We start from the raw sequence: 22,803 nt of genomic DNA on the forward strand, positions 1-22,803 counted from the left end.
CTTCTAGGATCAGGAAATCCTGACACATAACCATGTATTAGAAAAATCAGGTCCCTCTCACACAGAAAGGCAGGCAGCAATATATCATCCAAATATTCTACTGCTGTTCTGTGGCTTAACTGAGTGAGGTTTCAACTCTTTGTGAGCTGGGAGACAGGGTAATGTAAAACACGGGGAGAGACAACCTGTCTCTCCTCCCAAACACCTCCACCCCCAAAAAACCCCACAAAACCCAATACCAAACAAACTGCAAACTGAGAGATTCTTTACCTTTTATAGGTGTCTCAGATTTGCAGTAGGTGACAATGTTTTTGCTTCTGAGTCATTAATTTTGATTTTATGAGCTCTGTAGGGAGACTAACAAGTTCCGTGTGCTCGGTAAATAGATCGATATTTTTAAAATTCTGTTTATCTGGATAATCCTCCCCGAGGAGGGATGCAGTGCCTTTATCTTATTCCTGTAGCCCGATCTAGAAGGGCAAGGAGCCGTGTAGCGTGTGTGAGCTAGCGGACGAGTCTGGCTCTTGCAGTGAGAATGTGCTGTCACTGCACTATAGGTGACACAATGAGACTCTTCACAAGACACTGCTCCTGTTCTGCATCCAAGCACAGGCCACTGCTTCAGAGTGCTGTCTGTGCCAAAGCAGGCTGGGGATGCAAAACAAAAGCTCAGAGCAAGGTGGGTAGTTCTGTCCTTGTCTCTTGCTGGGCTTTCCAGCACCATGTAGGAGTCCTGATGGCTGACATTAAAGCATTTTTCTCTCCATTGGCTTGATCTCTTTCCTTTCTTGGCTGATGGTGTTGTCACTCTTCAGAGCACTTCTCAGTGCGTGGAAGAGGGAGAGAGGAGCTGCTGTCAGTGTTGCAGAGCAGCTAATGTTTGTTCTTGATGTTGAAAGTGGCTTGGTTGAGAAACTGCAGCTTCAGAGCCTGCAGGAAGGCTCAGAGCCTGGGGAGATGCTGGTCATGCGATCTTCTTTTGGGACATTGTATGTTGGGAGTCACAGGCTAGTGTATCTAAAGCTTAGAGGACAATTTCATGCCACTGAAGCTGTTGGGACTTCAACTGTTGAACTCCATTTGAATGAAAATTTTGTCTTTAAAAAAATAACACAATTACGAGAAATGGTTAGGAGTATGGAGACTGGAGTTGTTCTTATTGCTGTGACAATTTCAGTCTGAAAATCTGAATTCAGTGAGATGTGTGTCTCTCTGGGGTCTCTGAGTAGCAGGCACTGCCTGGAGTGAGTCCCACAGGAATCTGTGGGAGCGCCTATATCCTGGTTTTGGTCAGGATGGAGTTAATTTCATTTGTAGCAGCAGATGAATGCTGTGTTTGAGAGTAAAATGGGAGTACTGCTGATAACACCCTGATGTTTCTAGTTGCTGTCAGACAGTCAAGGACTTTCTCAGCTCTTCATGAGAAAGGAGGGGCGAAGCCAGGACAGGTGGCCCAACTGGCCAAAGAGAGTATTCCACGCCAGTTACGTCCTGCCCAGGATATCAGGGGCTGACAGGAGGAAGGCCTGGGGCGGCTCCGGGACGCGCGGTTCTTGGGGGACGGTCGGGTTCCGGGACGGCTCTGGGTGGCACGGCCTGAGTTGTATGGTTTGGTGAGAAACTGCATTGTGTATCAACAGCTTCATATATTTCTGCTTTGAAGTCCTGTTAGTATTGTTACATTGTATTTTTCTGTTATCTTAGTAAACTATCCTTATCCCAACCCACGGGCCTCTTAATTTCTTGATTTTGGGGTTATTTGCCCCTTTCTCTTCCTTTTCCCTTCCCTTACTTCTCACATTCCCCCTCCCGTTCCCTTTAACCTGCTCTTTTCCTGTAAGGAGCAGGCAGCTGTGTGGATCTTGGCCCTCAGCCTGGTGAAACCACGACAGCCTAGAAGCACGACCCAACTGTCTCACTTTGGCTTTCAAAGAGATGAGCCTACCTGAGATAAAGTAGAGACATTGCTATACTGGTAACTTCTCTTTTACATTAGAGGAACTTGTGGTATGTACAGATGAATAATTTATTATAGCATTTTCCTTTGGCATGTCTACAGTTATGTTTTAGTTGTGTACAGCAGTTACTATATGTTTCCGTCCAAGGGAATAAAGACAAGTTTGTGGAGTTTAAAAAAAGCTTTGAATAGCAGTTGTTCTGTATAATAGAATATATAACAGGAGTTATAATAAGAAAGCAGACATGCACTTTTTTGATACAGGAGATTTGCTATAAAACAATATTTAAGGAAATTAGCATAGTAAAAAATAACTAGTTCATTTGAGTTTTACAGATGGTGGGGGAAAGGGAATTGCGATTTGTCTAATTATTATCAGGTATTTCAGGTGGCATATATAGAAGAAAAATTAAACAATTGAAAATTGCTTTTTTGTATTTCTCAACATGGGTCATTTTTCAGCAATGTCTTTGGTTATAATTGCCCCATTTAGACCATCTCTGAATATTTTGATTCATTACATGTCTGAATCAGCCTTGATTTCTCCATTTCTAATGTGTCCTCCTTTGCTTCTCAATTATAGCAATTTTCACTCTTGAATTATGTCCTATTTTCTGAAGATGAAAGATGTGTAGCTACAACTATCGTTTGATGCTTGGAAGTTTTAGTAAATACTCATAATTTCTTTGCATTATGAGTACTTCATATTGCATAGTGGTTTGCACAGTCCACATCTTTTGAACAATTGGTGAGCATATGTTATGGCCCACCTTGCTGGAGAATACTGCTTATACAAAAAGCTGGGTCTGAGTAACCTCTAATAATTTTTCCCACCATAGAGTAAAGCAAAAAGCCAGAAAAAGCCCCCTGAGTTTTACCATTCCAGCATGTAACCAAATAGCATGTGAATATCATGCCTTTCACATTCTAGTATTTAACATCACTTTGCTTTCTGTACATTTATTTTTGATCACATCTTTACTAAAAATATGAGGTTATTAAAAAATACCCACCACAAACCCTCAACAAAACACCCAAACCCAGATTTCCATAGTTTTTGGTTAAATTCCAGATTACCAAACCTCCTTTAGCTTTACTGGGGGGTGGAATCAGTCATCATAAAGATGCTTGGGCTAAGGCTTGTCACTTTGCTTCAGGCACCTGGGGGCTAGACACTTGAATTTAAGTGTGATAGATAATATAATTTTGCTGTGTTTGTTCTAGTTTACTTGTTGCATCCCTTTGGACTTGCATGTAGGGAGAAGAGTTACTGTTACTTGTTGGGCAGATAGGGCTGGAAGGTGCAGAGTAGGGGAGAAGAGCACTGCAATGAGCCAGGAGGTAGCACATGCAGGAAGCAGGCAGCCAGGTGTCAGTGGTGACAAAAAGAGAAGTTTCTTCGGCTCCAGAAAGGATGTCAGAGTTTCTTGCAGGTCCAGAAGCTGCTGAAGCCAGGCCCTGGAGGCAAGGAACTGCCTTGCACAGGGACAGTGAGCAAGGAGATGTTGGCTTACAGAACTCTCAATTCTGTCTGATGTAGTCTCTCAGAGTTAAGCATTGCACTAGTTTTTTTAAAGCCAGGTGGGCGGGGGGGGGGGGAAGGAACTTCTGAGTTTAGCAGCCTTTTGGTTCTTAGAAAATTTTCCATAAGAATGTCTTGGAGTGTCTTTCAGGATCTTCTTGCTGCTGTAGGGCCCTGTCAGAGGTACTGAGTCACCCTAGTTCCTTTGGTAGTCACCAGAAAGAGGCAGGCAGGTCCTGGAGCAGGTAACTGACCTGTCCTGCGCTCAATTGCCTTTTGGCTGAGACTGTTTCAGCCTCAGCCTTTTGTAAAAGGAGCCTTTAGACAAGCCCCATTGTTTAGACCTGAGCTTCCCCCATCATGCTTTCATACTCAATAGGGAAGATTGCTATTGCAGTCATTTAAATTACAGTGAATTAGACTAAATTATTGTCTTCATGTAGGAACCCAGACGTGAAAGAATTATATGCAGTGTGGACATGGTAGTACTTGGAAAGACTGTCTAAACCCCCAATTGTATAGAAATGATGCTACAAAAGAGGAAGGTGCTTTGAAACATTCCCTAATTGGTGAAGAGTGAACAAAAGCAGTGGGTTTCTGAGGAGCCAGTAAAAGCTGCGGAGTGCTCGCTCTTACCACAGGCTGCCCTGTTTGCTTATGAGACTCGATGCGCTTCCCAGACCCTCAGCTAAGTTGGCAGCAGTCAGTAGTAATGCTTCTGCTGACACTATTGACCCCAAACTTAGGTCCTGCTTTTTCTCCCTAGCCAAGTGAATGGTTGTGCACTCGAAACGTTATTTTTACCAGCGTTCCTCCTGAATGATAAAATGATGAATCGCACTAAGTTTTCTGTATCAAAATGTTCTGTTTTGGTAAGTTGCCTCTTGCATTTGCTCAGAAAGTCCAGGGCTCTTTACTGATCAGTGCCTTTCAATTTTGTGGATAGGTTAGCTCTGATTTTGCAAAATGATCCTTCCTTTTATTTGATTTAAAAAAAAAAATACAGCTGTGTTATGCTGTTGCCAGGCTGTGAAGCTATAGTTGAAGCTTCTTCAGAATTTCTCTTGTAAACATCTTATCTGGTGATTCAGATCTCAGTTGCCTTACACAGCACTATTCCAAACCATAGCTTGATACCACCTCAGCTGTATTATACACTTTCAGGGAGGAAATATGGACAGGTGACACATTAATGTCTTCATTAGCAACTTCATGGACATGGAAATATATTATAAGATAAAGAATGTGAAATATGGGAGGGTGCAATATATAGTTTGTGTCAGGAAGAGCTAGCAGGGGCATTCAGCCAAGCTGTGCCCAGTAAACCTTTTGTACAGCACTGTCATTTACTTGCTTATTTTTCATTCTGTTAGAGACAAAACAATGTTACAAATGTTTTAAAATAGAAAAATACCCGCCTTGGGGGGTATTTATTTTCCTTCTTGTTTATGTAAAGCCTGGTGGCTTCATTTAATCACACTCAAAAATTCAAAAGAAGAAATTTAGAAAAAAACAGTATTGGCATAGGTGTGGCATTTCTGTTCTGGTCACCATGAGAGGTAGAGATATCAATGTCCTGACAAAAACAGGCTGTGGAGGCCAGCATTGCATAGGATGGAATAGGCAAACTTTTCATCTGTCTGGTTGTTCTATCATTCATTGTGGAAGAAAATAAGAAGTTAAAAGCTAAACTGAAAGTGAAGAAATCTGAAGCAACAAACACCCATGAGGCTGTGACTAACACAGCCCTGGAGGAGCTAGATGATGCTCAAGAGGAAAATTACAAATATCACATGGTATGTGGTCACTGAAGCTAAATAATTCAGGAAAAATATGTTTCAATGATACATTTCATTCAAACTAAATTGAAAGCAATCAACTTTACCTAAAAGCACAGGGCATTGCTATGGTTTCTTTTGGCTATGGGTTATTTTGCACTGTTGTTGGGAAAAATAGGAGCCACACTGCACATCTTTCTTCTGTTTGACCTCAAATTAAAAATACTCTGTACAGACAGGAGCTGTGTATTGAACCACTTGGGCCATTGAAGGAACTGATTTAGCTCTCTATATCTTCACAAGGACCTTCTGATTATTTGTGGTCAGCATTAGGTGCTGTCAGTGGAATGTACTCTTCGGCGGTAATAGTTGTGAAGACATGTCACACCACAGGCAGAGAATAGGAATTAATTTGGTCACAACTGACCCTGCATGACAACCAGTATTGTGAGACAGACTCCATCAAGTTGTCTTGGAGACAGAAAGCAAAGAAAGAGACTCTGGAAATGGCTGTATCAGGCTGATTCTGTCCTAATACAGAAAATCTGTTTTGAAAAGTTGAAGATGGAAGGCAATTTGAGTGAAAAAAAGCTCAGAAATAATTGTGTTTACTTTCCTTAGGATGGGGGAGCAACAGGGTAAGGGAATAATGAGCTTTAGGAGAGTATGCCTCACCCAGCTCGGGGATCTGGTAGGTAGCTGTGCTTAAGAAAAATAGTGTAAAAATGAAGGAAAGCAGGATAGCTGGCAAAGACAGCAAGATATTAAACACACAACAGCAAATTAGCTGATGCAGAAAAAAGATAGAAGGACGGTAAGAGATGAGTAAGTGCATCAGAATCATCACTTGCTTCTTGAATGCCTTCAAATAGGAGAAACAAAAATGCACAGCTAAAATATGGGCATTTAAGGATAAGCTCAGAAAGACTAATGTGAAGTGGTGAAGACAAGATTACATTACTAAGAAGAGAGAGAAATGAGATAGAAGAATGTTTAATATATGTCTTTACAAAGTGAGGAAAATAACTGACCTAGGGAAATACAGACCAGCCTGTTTAACTTTGATACCCACAATGATTCTAGAACAAATTAATAGAAACCAGTTTAGAAATACCCAGAAACCAGTAACATGATAAAAGTGGTCAGTGTAGTTTGAGACAGAACAAAGCATAATAAAAAGTCTCTTCTTTTAACAGGATAACTGGTGTAATAAAGGGAAAGCAATAAATGTGATTGTGTCTTTTCTACAGGTTTGGTATGGTTCAATGTGACATTCTTATGAGGATAATGTGGTAATACAGAAGTTTCACACAGTAAAGCAAATTATCTCCTTACATAACTGGACTCAAGGAATAGTGATCAGTAGTTCACTTTGGGGCTGGGAGATCCTCAAGTGGGCATCTGCTTTTGGCCTGTTTCTGTTCATTAATAACTTAGGTGATGAAACAGTCCTCATGAAATGTGGACTACTTGAATTACAGACACATTGGGGAATGGTATCAGATTCACAGCTGTGAATACTGGAGGGTTTTTTCTGACTCACAGGAAAAATATCACTGGACACATGCACAGCACTGCTGTCCATAGGAAGAAGAAACAAGACATACCTGACTAGGCAATGGGATGCAAAAAAGGGATTCTCTGCAAAGTGGAGATTACTATTTTCTGTTCAACTTTTCCCAGATAAGACAAGACTTTCAGAGGAATACTCTATGCAGTTTGGAGCAAAATGTGTCACAAAAAATGGTGGCAAATTGCAGGTGGCCTAAATTTAGAAAACATGGATCATTTCAAAGCGTTACAGCAGCTAACTTTGTACAGCCTAGAAAAGAGAAAAATTACATATCTTGACAGCAGTCTGACAGAGATGCTGTTAAACAGAATAATGATTAGTTCTTTTCAAAGACTCCTGGAGGGGAGGGCAAAAATGCTGTAACTGTTGGACTAGTGAAACACAGAAACAGGCTACATGGAAAGAGTGCAGTCTCCCTCAGTGGGAAGTTTTTAGGAGCAGGTTAGACAAATACCTGTCAGTGACCACCTGAAAGTACCAGATCACTACGCAGTGCAAATGCAGTGCATAATTTGGTTCTTGAGGTACCATTTACTCTTTAGTTTTGTATTTTTTTTACAACAAACCAGCAACAATTAAGAGTCTTTTCTTCTTAACAGCAGCCAGTACCAAAAGGAAGGTACAGTCAGCTCAGAGGCTGGCAGTGCTGCTGGACTGCATGCTCAGTGGAACAGGTCAGATTATTGATCTGTGAGAAGAAAACAGAGATAAGCACCTGAGATGCTGTTGGCATTCTTAGATGTGACAGCATTAAAGCAAGGAAGTGTCTGGTTTGTAACTGTCATTCGTGCAAGCTGTAAGTTGTGCACATGTGATGTACTACTCAGTCATTTACCTGTGCGCAGCCTGTAAAGACAGGGAAAGTTGTAATTGTGGTAGCCCCACTGTTTGCATCCAAGCTACTGAAGATGAAAGCACCTTGACAACTGCAAGATACAAGCAAATATTACCTGGCAGTTTGGTAAACATGTGCACATCAGGAGTGGTTGGATGATTAAAGGCTGTTAATAGCCCTAACAAAAGTGCAACTGATCGTTTTCTTAAAAGCAAAGCCGATACTGAATCCTTATTCAGTGGGTCAGATGAAGAGTACGCCTGCATGACTGTGATGTGATGGCAATTTTAACTGACATTTCATGTGTTAGGATCATGCTATTTTATAAATCTATTGTTGAAGATAGTTTTGCATGCTAATAGCTCAATTACAGTAGCACAGGGTTGTGGCAGATGGGTGGGTGGAGGACTGTATGTCATCACAGGATGAGTCTTTGCCTTTCGAGTGCCAGAAACATAAAGGAGGAGCCTTCCACTACCACTGTAGAAGAGTCGTAAGCACCTCTTCTGGTCAGGCTGTGTATGACAATCAGCGATACAGCCCTTTCAGACAGGTTTTCACATGGCTCAAGCCTTCTGTCAAATTAGTCTTTCCCTTGGTCCAAGTATGCAATTGTTTCCTTAGTCCTTTCCCGTTTCTGCTGTCTAAATATCCAAACCAGAGACTGAATATTTTAAAATCCAAATATTAAGAATCATAGAAAATTGTAGCTTGGGAAGGCCCTTTGGAGGTTATAAGGTGCAGCCCCCTGCTCAAAGATGATTAACTTCAGTGTTACTGCTTTGCACAAGTCTTCTCTATTCAAGTTTTGACCATCTCCAAGGATGGAGATAACACAGACTTGCTGGGTAATAATCTGTTCCAGTGCTTAAATACTCTTGGTGGGAACATTTTTCCTTTATGTCCATCCAGGATGAATCTGCTATCTTGCAGTTGGGGATTGTTGCCTCTCATCCTTTGCTGTGTGCCTCTGGGAAGCATAGTCTTCTGTCTTCTCCATCTCCTTTTAGGTAGTCCGAAGGGTTCATTATGCCTCTTTTAGTTGGTTCTGCTTGCAGGTAGTATTTGCATTCTACCTGTACAGGCACTGGAAATACTTCTGGTAAAGAAAACACCTGTAAATCACAGGGCAACAATAGAAGAAGCGATTAGCATTGAAGTGGTGAAAATTACTCATGTATAGGGTTACCAAGATGACATTTCTAAATAACATCCTTGTGGGAGGATCATGAATATCATCCCTTACCTTGTCTCATAAGCTGGACGTTTATAAGAGTTTCTCTCCTTAAATTAGGTTTATTAAAAGTTTAAAAGAGAATTTCTATCCTTCCTTGGGAAAATGCAGCCTTTGGAGACTTCTGCTTGTATTTCACATACCAGAGTATGTGTTATCTGAGAACTGAGATAGCCCATTCAGTTTGTGTCTTCTATTACTTGTGCTGCCAAACCTCAGCTAAGAGGCAACACCACCACTTCTCCCATACCCAGTTTTCCTCCTGGGTTGCCTAAAATAGGTATTGTAATACTGCAACGCACCACAAGAAATGTGTCTGTGCATGCAAGAGAGTCTGTGTGCACCTGTGGGTTTTTGAGAGTGTGGGAGAGAGAAAAGGACTTGTTACTCTCCTCCCAGAAGAGCCCATGTCTCATGACAGGCTGAAGGACATTTGCATTTGATGAGTTTCGTTGAGCTATGGGGCAGGACACAGCCCTGTGGCACAGCTCAGATGGACATTGAGCTTCTGCTGTGTGTCTGTGTCCTGAGTTCTCCATATATTTCATGTTTTCTATTTACAGTGCCCTTCATCAAGGTATTCTGAGGAGATTTTGCTGAATGATGTGGAGTCACGATGCAGTCTCATTAACTACTTGGCCATGTGATTGCACGGTGCAATGAAATAGTTACCAGCACATCTCTCCTCTAGGTGCTTTGCTGGAAACTAGAAAGATCTTTTTTTAAAATTGTCTTTGTTACCTTCGTGATTTCTTGTCATCCTGGCATTACGGTTAACTCAAATACAGTAACTTTGGTAAGAGGCTACACAGCTTTCACTGTGAGACCAAGCTACTAAGAAACAGCAGAGATCGTAACTCTAAACTGCAATATTTATAGTCAGGCAGTACTGCCAAATAATAATTATCCCATACTCTCTTATTTAAGGACCATATGAATTAAGGAAATGTGATTTTTTTTTATTATTATTCTTTAAGTTTTTTTTCCTCTTTAAATTTCTGCCATGGCCTAGATTCTGCTCAACATCCCCAAGGGTCATTTATCTCCCTGCCTACTCGGGTTCCCAAGGTCCAGCACTGCACAGGGCAGGAGTATCATAGTTATCCAAGCTGCTGCTTCTGCAAACAGAGAGTTTAACTCACAATGAGAGAGATGTTTTGATGTGTTTATGATAACCTTGCATTGAACACACATGCAATTTGCTTTCTTCTGAGTCAAGAGAAAGCATCACGATTTGAACTTCAGTTGTGTGCATGGTTACAGGGACATGAGGCAGCACCACATGTGAAAAACAGGCAGTAGAAATAGGTAATGAGACCAGATGCAACATTGTACCCATGAGGCTCATTTGGTCTGTAGAAAAATAGAACAAGGTTAATACTAACCTGTGTCATCATTGTCGTCATCGTTACCCTTCTCCCCTCCTCCCACAGCTCAGAGCACACACGTACAGTGTCTGCCATAATCTCCTTTTCTAATTGTAGTTTGTATTCTAATAATCCCTTTTTCCCCTTATAGCCACTTGCATTCCAATACTTAGCCTTCCCCCCTGCCTTTTCCTCGTACACCAGTGGTTAGAAAATGCAAATTGTCTGATACAAGTAAACTCTTTGAGACAGAAGTAGCAAAAGAGAAGTTGCCCTGTGCGCTCAGTAACGTGTCTATGAGATCCTCAGCTGAACTCTGCCTAAGCAGCTCCCTACCTTGAGAAGTTGGTGGAGGATTTCAGTTGTGGTGTGGGTCGCTTCCATTTGCTTCTTCAGAACCTGCTCAGGTGGCCTTTTACATACTAAGGTTCAGTTTTGGTTTGGTCTAAAATAATCACAGCTCACTTTACATTGTATTTTAGATGTTTTATCTTATCATACATACAGTTATCTTGTAATAGGGATTTATGTCTTCCAGTAAGGATAGAAAAATTAGTTAAAATTAACACTGCTGACATAGGCATATTATGTTCATTCTTGTTTACTGCCTAAATAATGAAGAAGGTGTTTTCTGAGGTACAGCTTCTTCCTTTTCCTGCCTATAGTACAAACATATTCCTTTCTGGGAAGGAAAACAGCAAACTGTAAAGAAAACAGAAGAAGTTAGGTCTATAAGAAACAAATTTTTAATACTAAAGAAGAAAAATAGTTTGAAGAATATCATATGCATAATTTATTTCACAATTGGGTTGTCAGTTGTCAGACAGTTTCAGTGCCCTGAAATGTAAGTTTATTAAATTAACTGGAATTCTCATAATCAGTTCGGTTTGTCTTAACATATCAGTGATGTGGCAAAGTTAAAGCAATAGAGATCATGAAAGGATAATCTCATTTAAAGAAAAAAAAACAACCCAAAACCTAGAAAAAGTCAACGGAGAAGACAGACCAGCATGGTCAAAGACAGTAAATTAAATCCTGCTTGGGAATCTGACCCTGATCCAGCAAAGCGCTTAATCTCATCATTTAAGCATGTGAGTTCTGCCCTCTATGAGTGTGTGTATTGTCCTGCTGAAGTAAGGGTAAGATTAAGTGAGTTCTGAGATTGTTGCCATAGAGCTCAACATCTCTCAGATCAAAGTCTTCACTGACCTGATGGGGGACACATCTTGCAACAGGACTTAGGTATTGAATGCTATTTGTGTAGGCGTTCATGTGCTGCGAGTTCGATGCGGTAGTCAGAAAATCATTATTATGCTTGGGTACAAAGGGCTATAAAATGTTTTATACTGTTAGTGCAAGTCTTTTTGTAATTTCAGCACAGAAAAAAAGTAGACATTTAGGACAGATAAAAAAATACTTCCAAAAGTATCTGCTGTCTGGAGTTCTGCAGTTGAAAGGTTTTATCCATAAATTATGCCCTCGTTTTGAATAGACTTAAAAATCTCTAGTCATATGGAATGAATGTTTTGTGCTACATTGGTAAAATGTCTTATGTGGGCATTTATTTTCATATGAAAAGCTATTGGATTATACAGTGTAAAACTCAGAATTTGTTTCACTATTTTATTGGAAGCAGCCAGTCCTTTACAAAGGCAACAACTCTTCAATCAAAGAGTATTGTTAGGGGCACTATGGATAGTTTAAGGGCTTAAGAACTGATTTCATTTTTGCTGCTGCAGAATTAGTCACTGAAGTTACCTTGTTGCTTCTTCCTGAAGAAAAATTGGGATTAAAATGAACATATGAAATACTGTAGGTTCCTAGAGAACCTGCTTTGGCAGGGGGTTGGACTCGATGATCTCTGGAGGTCCCTTCCAACCCTACAATTCTGTGAATATGTGTAAACTAATCTACTGGTAATGCCAATCCTCTGCTTTCCATGTACGTGGCACAGACCAGGGGTTTACAGGAGCCTAATTGGACCTTAGGAGAAAGGATTGTCCCGGGTGGCTTGTGGCTTTGCATCTCGAATGAGAAGCTGACAGGGTTCATGCTACAAGAGCTGTAACTATAATGTCTTACACCATGACCCACCTTGTTTCAAGGGAAGATGAGACGGACCTTTCCACAGAACTTTCATCATCTGCCACGATACCCATCCCCTGTGTATAACATCCTTCTACACTAGGAAGTAAGTGCTGCTTGGCAAAGAGGACAGCTTTCCCCTTGGAAGATGTTCTTGTTGGCAGGATTTCTCTGCTGCCTGTCTTCTGATACCTTAAATCCATTTTATGTTGTATGTAGCTTTTGTACCTGAGAATTGATGCTGTAATAATCTGCGGTGCTGGTGAGTTGCACGTGATGAATGTAAGAAGCAATTAGCGTGCCCCATGGAACATGCCTTCACAGCAAATTTATTGCACCATAAGCAACTTCTGTTTCAGTGAAAAGCATTCGTGTATATAGAAAAACAAAGAGATAGACTGCTGTACTGTGTTTGGGCAAGAAGGAGAAAATGCAGAAAGTAGTGAAAAAAAGGCAAAATTTGTGTATGTTGTTCAGATAAATGGTAGACATGAGGACAAATTTGTGGTTTGCCAGTTTAATAGGAGCTCATTTGGCTACAAAACCCACTGAAAACTAAAACCATGTGACTACTCCAATGCTTCTTAATTTCTTCTTATATCCCTGTGATGTTTTGCAGCTGTGCAATGGTGGATCTGTAACTGATCTTGTGAAAGGATTTCTGAAGAGAGGTGAAAGGATGAATGAACTTATAATAGCTTACATTTTACGTGAAGCTCTGATGGTAAGATAAGCTCTCAGTGAAAGGAGAGACAGTATTTAGTTCATATTTTTTCCTTTGAATGAATGAAGATCATGTCACCACTAACAAGGGACACCATCTTAGATTATAGCAGTGTTTAATAAAATCAATGTAATGTGTAATTCGGATAGTTCTTGCAGAACATGCAAGTCAAAGAACAATTCAGCTATTTGTTTCATTATTAAGAAAATGGAAATTGATTTCTGACCAGGTATTTACTTCATCAGAGAATACAGTTCTGCATCAAAATTGCTTTTCTTTGGAGATATATCAGTAATATTGTTCAAATTCTTATCTAAATGTCCAGAATATTTTTATAGCAAAGTGATCATCAGGTCCAGTGAACTGAAACATTGCTACAAGAAAAAATTTTGACCAATCCAGATGAAGTGTCCTTCTTTTAAATTGTCTTTTAAGCAGAATTTGACTTTTCTGCAGTTGAATTAGTGATTAGAAGTTCTCTTGGGTGTTTATCCTCTAAAGGTATAATACATAACATAGTTTTATAGTCCTTTTTTTCTGCACATCTCTTAAAATTTCTATTTGACATAAGTGGGGCAATTAAAAAAATGTGTGTTCCTCATGGTGTGACAAGTGTTTTACCAATAAGAATGTCATCTTAGTGCTTTTGGATTAATAAAGAAAACAGCACCATTTTGAGTTCTCTTGTACTTTTTTGGTACCTTTTTATTTCTGCACATGTAATACAGACAACAGAGCTGTTAGTAAAAATTTCATGTTTTCTCCTCACTTTCCAGGGACTTCAGCATTTACATGAAAACAAAACTATCCATCGTGATATTAAAGGAAATAATATCCTTTTGACCACTGAAGGAGGAGTCAAGCTTGTGGATTTTGGTATGTATGTTTGCTTATGTATACAAGCATTGTTGTACATCTGAAGAATGGAAAATAGAGAAATCAGAAAAGATTAATTATATTAACTTTTGATTAAGGTTTTGAGTTCTTCATCAAAAACACTTGAATAACCAAGGTTACTTGATAGAAATAAAATATTTGCAGACTTAGTGTTTTTATGACTTTGGGTTTTCTAGCCATTTTGCTAATGCTGCTTAGATATTGTAGCTAATGAGTAGAAGTTATAGTATGGTGTTAGTAAGTGTCAAATGCTTTGGGGCTGAACCAGCAAGTGAAGCATCAAAGCAAGTCAATAGGGTTCAAAATAAGGTGGGTGTTTAGTTCCTCCAGGACCGTGTACTGGTTCAGTGAAATTAGGAGCTGATAGGCAAAAGCTTCATGTTGTATATGAGGGGACGTAGGACTTGTTATATATTGTGAAGAATGGGAGTCACATATACTTTGCTAGCTTGATTTGAAACAAAACAAGAGGTAGTACTTGAAGGCAATCAAGGGAGAGGTGTTATGTAGCATCCCCACTTTTGAAAGTCTAGGAAGACTGACAAATTACTTTTGGTAATGTAGATTTGGTATTAAATGAAAAGGGTCTGTTCGAGTCTGTTAGGCCTAAATGGATTCTTAAATGCTCTCGTCTGGTTTTACCACAAGAAGGCAAAAGCAGAGAGACAGGTGAGTAGATGCAACCTGTTATTTATCAGCCATACCACGGTGATTTGCCTTAAAAGTGTATTGACTGTTGGTTTATATAAGGGGAGTGTAAAAATTTGCAGTGCTTGCTTTTATGAACTATTATTGTCTGGTAGCACACTGTCTCCTAATGTTTAAATTCAGTGTATTGGTAACTTCACCTCATAGCAGCCAGATGTAAATATCATTCCATTTATCAGATGGAAAATCTGAATTCTTCCTTTACCCTCCTGTTTGGTTAATGAGATTCATCCAATTGATGGGTAACAGTTTGTTTAAACTAAACCTGGGCTTTTAACTCCCATTAGTGTAGTGTCTTCTTGCTGGTTGATTGTATTTATGCAACTTGACACGCAAATCCCTCCCCAGCTATTACTGTTGCTAATTTTTCTGAAAAGTCATATATTTGTGTTCATTATTTTATTCCTAGATAAAATCTTTCCTTGAAATGCCCTCAGAATTCCTAAATTATCTGTCATATACTTACTAGTATTTTCTGATAGTCTGGTAGTTTAATGTGAGGCAAATCAATATTTTTGTCCACAGCTTTTTAATGTGTTGTGAATACCTATTTTTTTTAAGGTGCTGAAGGCAATTAGAGCCACGGAGGATCAATGCTTCTGAAAATTAATTCACTTATGCAGATGTCAAAACATACAAGCTGTAGGGATGAGGACCTGAATTCTTTATTCCCCAGTTACTGCAATCTACTGCTAATGCTGTAATTGAAAAATAATCTTAAAATCTTGTGGGAAAAATTGTGATGCCAAAGCACAAATGAGAACATGCACAAGAAACAAACACACACACACACTTTTATATGGGTTGAAGAGGGGCCTGTAATAATATCAGTCCTTTTTCTCAAAGAAATATAGGAACTACACCTTAATTTAGGGATAGATAGAAATTCTTTCTTCCTTCCCCCTTACCCCCCACAAAAAAACTCCAAACCAAACAATTGGAAGCCAATGATGAGTTGTTTCAAATAGGAAAAAAATAAACAGCCTTCACAAAATCATCATGGAAGATGTACAGTTCATCCCTCAGGCTGATGTTTAAGAAATTCAGCTGGGAATTGAGAGATTCGTGTCTTCTACTTAAGAGGATTTAAACCCATGTTAATCAGATTCCAAGAGTATTTTTTAGCCAGGAACGTGAGTTGATAAAAATCATTCTTATTGACACTACTGCAAGACTGTTGCAGGTAAACATTTATTGTATCAGTGACTGAAACTCCTAGCTAACTTTTTACTATATAGGCTGTGAATCTGCAGGCTACAGAGTGAGATGGACACGCAGGCTCAATCTCTTTATCTCCCAGTAATTACTCAGTAGAAGCAAATAATCCCACAGCCCTTTCTAGCATGCAAAAAGCTTTTCCTTGAGAGGGAAGCAGAGACAGTGGATCACGGATTTCTTCAACCACCAAGCACATTTGGTGGACAGAGGCTGAGTCCTTCCCAAGATAGTTTTGTCTGCACCATTCTCCTGCATGCTGATGATGAAATGTTCCTGAAGAACATTTCAGGAGGAGAGTATCTCCTGCCCAATACTCTTTATGGTGGTTTTCTTTTAAATAGGTGCATAAAACCTGTATTTGGAAGTGCCTTATGGAGAACAATACTAGAAAAGTTCTTTGTATGTGTTGTGTGGTCATAGAACTTGAACTTGGGCCTTTTTGTCATTTTTTTCTTTTTAAAAAGAGTCATAAATGAAAAATAGTTAACCTTCAGTGAATTAAATTGCCTTCGAGAATGGCTTTTCTTTCCTTTGTTCTTTTTGTACTCTTAACTTGGTGTATAGTGTACCACCACTGAGTCTTTTCCTGCACAGCAGTATGGACTTTCCAGAAGCTTCATTTTGTTACACAATTTATGTACGTTGCCTAAATGGTGGTTATGTCATAGGCACTTATGTAAGCTGTGACTGTGGCTTCTGAACACCGCACAGTCTGTGATGGATGACCTTCACAGCACTCTTACAAGGAAACAAATTACTATAATTCCCAGTTAATGGCTGGAAATCTGAAACTTTGGAGACTGAGTTGCTTGAGGTGACAGAAAGTCTGTGAAAAAGTTCTCCCAAGATCTAGGCTAACAGTCTGAACTGTTTGCTTTCCATAGAGGTATTGATAGTTAAGTAGATGAGAAAGACTGAAAGAATACCATGTCAGTGCCTTACCCAGATTGCTTTGAAGAATTAAATTTTTGTTTAGCCTTAAAATTCTGCTGAAATATTTCTTAATCACCCCAGTGATATTCTCCTACCTAAAACCCACCCAGTCTCAGTTGATAGATTAATGATCAAATCAAGTAAATGTGTTTATAGCATCTCCACATCAATGCTTTTGGAGCTCAATTGCTTATTAAGGAGCTGCCAGATAGAAGTTTTAGTTTAAACTGTCAAAGCCATCAGAAGTTTGAAATACAGTTACAAAGGAAGCATCTTCTCTCCTCACATCTGTCCAGTATGATAATTTAGATCAGCAGAGATAAACAGGATCATTCTTTTTTACTACAAATAATGAGTAGCAGACAAGGGCATCTACTCTGAGCACATCCCATGATCACAGATTCAATCCCTGAATTCATGAAACTTCTAGGTACATTACCAAGTCCATATTTTCCTTGTAAGAGAGGAAGATTGACTTGAAGGCTGTTTTAGTACCTAAACATTTGTGGCAATTAGCTCTTCTATTGGAGAGACCTTTGGGGAGGGATGTTATGCTTGAGAATTACAGCAATTATGCTCCAAGCAAGGAGCATCCTCTACCATATCAATACAAATAATAAATAACTGCACTATATTCGAGTGTAGCTGCTCTGTTTTCACTATAGGGTAGAGAAAATTACACATTTGCATTAAAGTAAATGCCATGCAACACTTTAAAGGGTGACAGCTATGTGATATATTGTATAAAAAGAGTTGGAGGCAAGCAAGGTGTGAACTTAATTACCTTTAAGAAATATTCTTAATTATATTCACAGTTGCTTATTAGTGTTTTGGGGAGGAAATATTTTATATCTTTTTCTCAGATTTCTGGTTCTGTGCAGTGGCTTGATGTTAAAGAGCTGGATTTTGAAAGAAATTTTTGCCACTAAAGGTGCAGAAAAGCACCTGTTAAATTTTTCAAAAAGTTATAGTGTGTACATACACATTGATTTATGGCTAGATAACTTTTGAAATTCTTGTTATAAATTTATCTACAGCTTCTAGTGGATTGAGAGCAGCCCTGAGAAGGACTTTGGGGTGCTGATAGGTGCAAGCTCAATGTGAGCCAGCAATGTCTGCTAGCAGCTCAGAAAGCCAACTGTGTCCTGAGCTGCATCAAGAACAGCATGGCCAGCAGGTCAAGGGAGGTGATTCTGCCTCACTACTCTGCTCTACTCCCACCTGGAGTATTCATCAAGCTCTAGGGGCCCCAGTGCAGGAAAGACATGGAGCTGTAGGAGTGAGTCCAAAGAGGGGCCACAAAGATGATCAAGGGGCTGGAGCACCTCTGCTATGAAGACAGGCTGAGAGAGTTGGGGTTGTTCAGCCTGGAGAACACTCCAGGGAGACCTAATACCAATACTAAAGGGGTCCTACAGGAAAGTGGGAGAGGGACTGCTCACTAGGGAGTGTAGTGACAGGACAAGAGGGAACGGCTTAAAGCAGAAAGAGGGTAGGTTTAGATTAAACGTTAGGAGGAAATTCTTTACTGTGAGGGTTGTGAGGCCCTAGCACAGCTTGCCTATAGATGTTGTGGAAGCCCCCTCCCTGGCAGTGTTCAATGCCAGGTTGGATGAGGCTTTGGGCAACCTGATCTAGTGGATGGTGTTCCTGCCCATGTCAGAGGGGTTGGAAGTAGATGATCCTTGAGGTCCCTCCCAGCCCAAAGCATTCTGTGATTCTAAATAGCTTTCAGCTTCTGACCTTCCTTCAGCAGTGTGGTGGTTTAGCGCTGGCAGGTGGCCAGATGCCCACCAAAGTCAGTCCATCAGAGAAACCATTGCTGCAGCCCCCCTTTCTCCACCAGAACCTAGCCCCGCAAAACTGTGACATTCAGTTGAAAAACTGTCCTGAAGTCACTTGCATTGAGTCTGGGAGCTTGAAAGCCAGAGCTTTGCATGCTTATATGTTATTGAAAGCAGAGGATCGTAGAGGACTCATCTCCCTATCAGGAAACCAGACAGGTGTGAAGAATCATGGAGGAAAGAACCATTTTTTTCCAGTAAAAGTTTTTAAATGTCTACAGTCATGTGGCAAGTGATTCTTTTACCTAAATCGAGTGTAATGCTGATGGAAAATTCCTCTTCAGCTAAGTTTGTGAGGGTTAACCTTGTAGGCTGATAGTCTTAAAACAAGAGCACAAGTAGCTCATACTTTTCTGTGACTGCCAAAGCCTGCTGTCATAGCCTAGAAGTACCTCAGGACTGTTGCCTTGGAAATGTCCAGAGAAAATGTAAGTATAAATTGTACTCCACCACTTAGGCAAACACATAGTTTTCCAGAAGCGCAGTTCCTTCCCGTAGGTCATGTCCTCCTGGGCATCAAATGAAAACATACTTTCATACCACATGTAATTAGGCTGTTGATGTTACAAACATGAAAGGTCACTGGGGGAAAAAAAAAAAAGTCAGACATATAGATGGATATTAGAAATATTCATGTTCCCAGAATGAAAATAAGATGCTGGAGGTCTCATGAAATCTTCGGAATTTCAAGCAAGAGATCCTATTATTCCCCTCAGTTTGACTAGTACTGTCACTTCACTGTGGGAAAGGTGATACTGAAAAGGATTGGCAGTGTCCATTTTCACTTTCTTCATAGGTATTTAATTAATGGTATTTAAAACTTGCCATCATTAGAGTCGCTGGATAAGTAATACATAGGAGAGATCTGAGGTTTTTTAGAGGTAAAGCAGGTTCTGGTGGGAAAAGCATGGAAAGAAGGTGATGCAATCTCACTGCTGCTGACAGATGGTGGAGAATTACAAGCTGTTCTGCATGCAGTTAATAGAATAATGACTTCAAGGGTTCCTCTAGTACCGTGGATAAAGAGATTGCATAATTAAAACATATTTTAACATCAGTGGATTATATAGTGAATGTAAGGTGATGTTTGTACTTCAAACATGCTTAGTTTGTACTTTTCCGCTTTTTCTTTCAAATGTTAGAAGTGTAGGATTTAAAATTTACTTGTGCATATCATCTATGCATTCCAAATGCAGTTTCAGCTACTGTACTAGCATGTAGCTAGCAGTTTTATTGTGGACGTATAGTAGCCTGACTCAACTAGAGATTTAACCTGACTGTGACTCATTGGGGAAAACAATGGATCGGGGGGTGGAATACTGTATTGCTTTCTGTGGATATGCTGCCAACTGACATTACTTTGTTCAATACTTGAACTATTTCTTCCATGTAATTTGGAAACTGCAGAAGGACAGAGGTAACCTTTTGTGTTTGGAATATGATAGGGTTATTGTTTTGTTATGGAGATGTCTTGGATTTATGTGTCAAGGGTTTGGTATCACAGTAGGGGTGGCTTCTGTGACAGTTGCTAGAAGCAACTATTTTCCCATGTCCAACATAGCCAATGCCAGCTGGCTACAAGACAGATCTGCTGCTGGTCAAGGCCAGGCCCATCAGCAGCAGTGGTAGTGCCCCTGGGATAATGCAGTAAAGAAGGAGAAAAAAAACAAGAGCAATTGCAACTGGAAAGGAGTGAGAATGTGAGAGAGGAACAACTCTGCAGACACCAAGGTCAGTGCAAAAGGAGTGGCAGGAGGTGCCTTAGGCATTGGAGTAGAGATTCCCCAGCAGCCTGTGGATGACTCCACACATGAGCAGGTGGAGACACCTGAAGGAAGCTGTGGCCCCATGGGGAACCCACACTGGAGCAGTCTGTTCCTGAACTTTTGCACCCCATGGAAGAGACCCACCCTGGGGCAGTTCATGAAGAACTGCAGCCCGTGGGAAGAACTCATGTTGGAGAAGTTGATGGAGGACTGTGTCCCATAGCAGGGACCCCGCGCTGGAGCATGGGAAGAATGTGAGGAGTCCTCTCCCTGAGGAGGAAGGAGCAACAGAGACAACATATGATAAAGTGACCACAACCCCTATTCCCCATCCCTTGTGCTGCCAGGGGAGAAGGTAGAGAATTCAGGAGTGAAGTTGCGCCGGGGAAGAAGGGAGGAAGGGACAGGCAGGTGGTTTAAGATTTGGTTTTATTTATCGTTACTCTAATTTAATCAGTAATAAATAATTTTCCCATTTTGAGTCTGTTTTGCCTGTGATGGTAATTGGTGAGTGATGTCTCCCTGCTCTTATCTTGACACTTGAGCCTTCAGTTATATTTTTTCTTCCTTGTCCAGCTGAAGAGGGCAGTGACAGTGCAGCTTTGAAGGCACCTGGCCTCCAGTCCTGGTCAACCTACCACAGGAGAGAATGGCCGTTCTTCTTTTAAAGATATGTGAAGTCATCCAGATTTAAAAGCCAAGAAAATCTTCATGTGGCATTTCTGGATGGCCATCTTATTATTCAGAATAGCTGTTTGGTGAAACAAGCCAATTGTAAGACATATTTTGGTAGTGTATTTTACTTTAAAAGCAGTATTTTTACTTCTCTTTACTTATATCATTTCACTGACATAATCCTAAATGAATATATTGCATTCATTTAATCCTAAATGAATATATTGCATTCATTTAATAATTTGTTAAGTTCATAAATTAGATTTCTTGGAGGTTTTTTCCCTAGAAGGAGTGTGTAGTAGTTCTGCCAGCATACTCTGTTGTGACTCAGCAGGGGTGTGCTACTTCTTCCTTACATATTTTGGAATGCTAGTAAAGCTGTGCCACTGTGAGTGATCAGTAACAATTGGTGAATATAAGTTAGACTATGTAGGTATTTTTGTTATGTTGTACTGCATGATATTCTTGCCTGTTCCAATACAGAAATACAGGCCAAAATATTCAAAATTCTGTGACTATACTAAACAGGTTGAGTTCTCAAAGTGTAGATGAGCCAGCAGCTGCTATAATGACAAAGTGAGAATAGTAAAATCAGTTCCACTAGACAGTATGTCCAAAATACTGGGGACTATCTCCAAGTAATGAGTTCATGGTAAGACACTTTAATGGTTCCATCTGCTTAACTGCTCACCACTCCTGGTTTTCTGATGCATGATGGAGCTTTCTGCTGGTCTGGTGGGGAAGGCATCTGAAATCTTGTGTCAGAAGTTGGGGAGGCAACACAGCATTGAGGTGCATCCTTTCATTGCAGCACCTCATGAAGTCTTGTGTTCCCTTGCTGTGGCACGGTGCTGTGGCCTCTGCCTCCCACAGACGGGCTTGAATGACGCAGTTTGTTGTCTGATCACGGGTAGCACATGGCATTGCAGAGGGAGAGAAGGCTGCAGCACTGTGCTGCAAGTGCACGAAATACAGGTCAGGCTGCAATGGATTGTGCATCTAGAGCCACCTTGTGCTCAGAGAATAGGTTGAGTTGTCAGTTGTGAGTGATCCAAGTTTGAGTATTAGGGCACTTTGGGGAAGGACATTTATTCTCTGTCTCTTTCAATATATGTAATGGTTCCCAGCCTCACATGTCCTGCTGACGTTGAAGAGGAGATCAGAATGACCTTGAGTAGTTTTCCAAACTTTTGTAGATTACTTCTTCTGTAGTAGTCAGAAGATCCTATCACGTCTCTTTCTTCTTGCACTGCATTAGCTATAAATGCTGTCTGAATCATTCTGCAAAAATGAAACAATTAATTAAAATAATTTAGTTTGAAAGTATTCAAAAATAACATGATTTTCTTTCTGCCCTTAGCTTACTTCAAGCAATGAATCATAGCAAGACTTGTATTTGCCTTAGTCATTCTAGCATGCATTCATAATAAAACTGCCTGCTCCACTGGTTCAGATCAAAACCAGACTATTATCGTGTTGTCATTTCTGCATACCATATAGCATGACATTCACATGTAGCTTCTAAAAAACATTTATTAGGGGACTCCAGCAGAAGCCAATAAAAGTAAAATACTTTGAAGAAAGCTTTCCTCATGAATAGCTTGTCAAACTGCTTTGAACCCAATCAAAGAAATAATTCCAAATTTTTCAAACCAGGGTTAGCAGGGATAAGATGGATTGCATTTGC

General features: G+C 40.1%; 1 protein-coding gene across 1 annotated transcript in view; it reads left to right on the top strand.

Moving 5' to 3' along the window:
* The window catches only part of LOC311205486 (myosin-IIIa-like), a gene marked incomplete at both ends in the record, with an annotated part of 40,753 nt that overhangs the window by 10,083 nt on the left and 7,867 nt on the right, over positions 1-22,803 (top strand). The window contains 2 exons of the mRNA XM_084279922.1: positions 12,971-13,075; positions 13,852-13,951. Coding sequence (XP_084136048.1) covers positions 12,971-13,075; positions 13,852-13,951 — 205 coding nt within the window. The remainder of the gene's footprint in view (positions 1-12,970; positions 13,076-13,851; positions 13,952-22,803) is intronic.

Source organism: Gallinula chloropus, assembly GCF_964237585.1.
Source record: "Gallinula chloropus genome assembly, chromosome: 2".
Lineage (NCBI taxonomy): Eukaryota > Metazoa > Chordata > Aves > Gruiformes > Rallidae > Gallinula > Gallinula chloropus.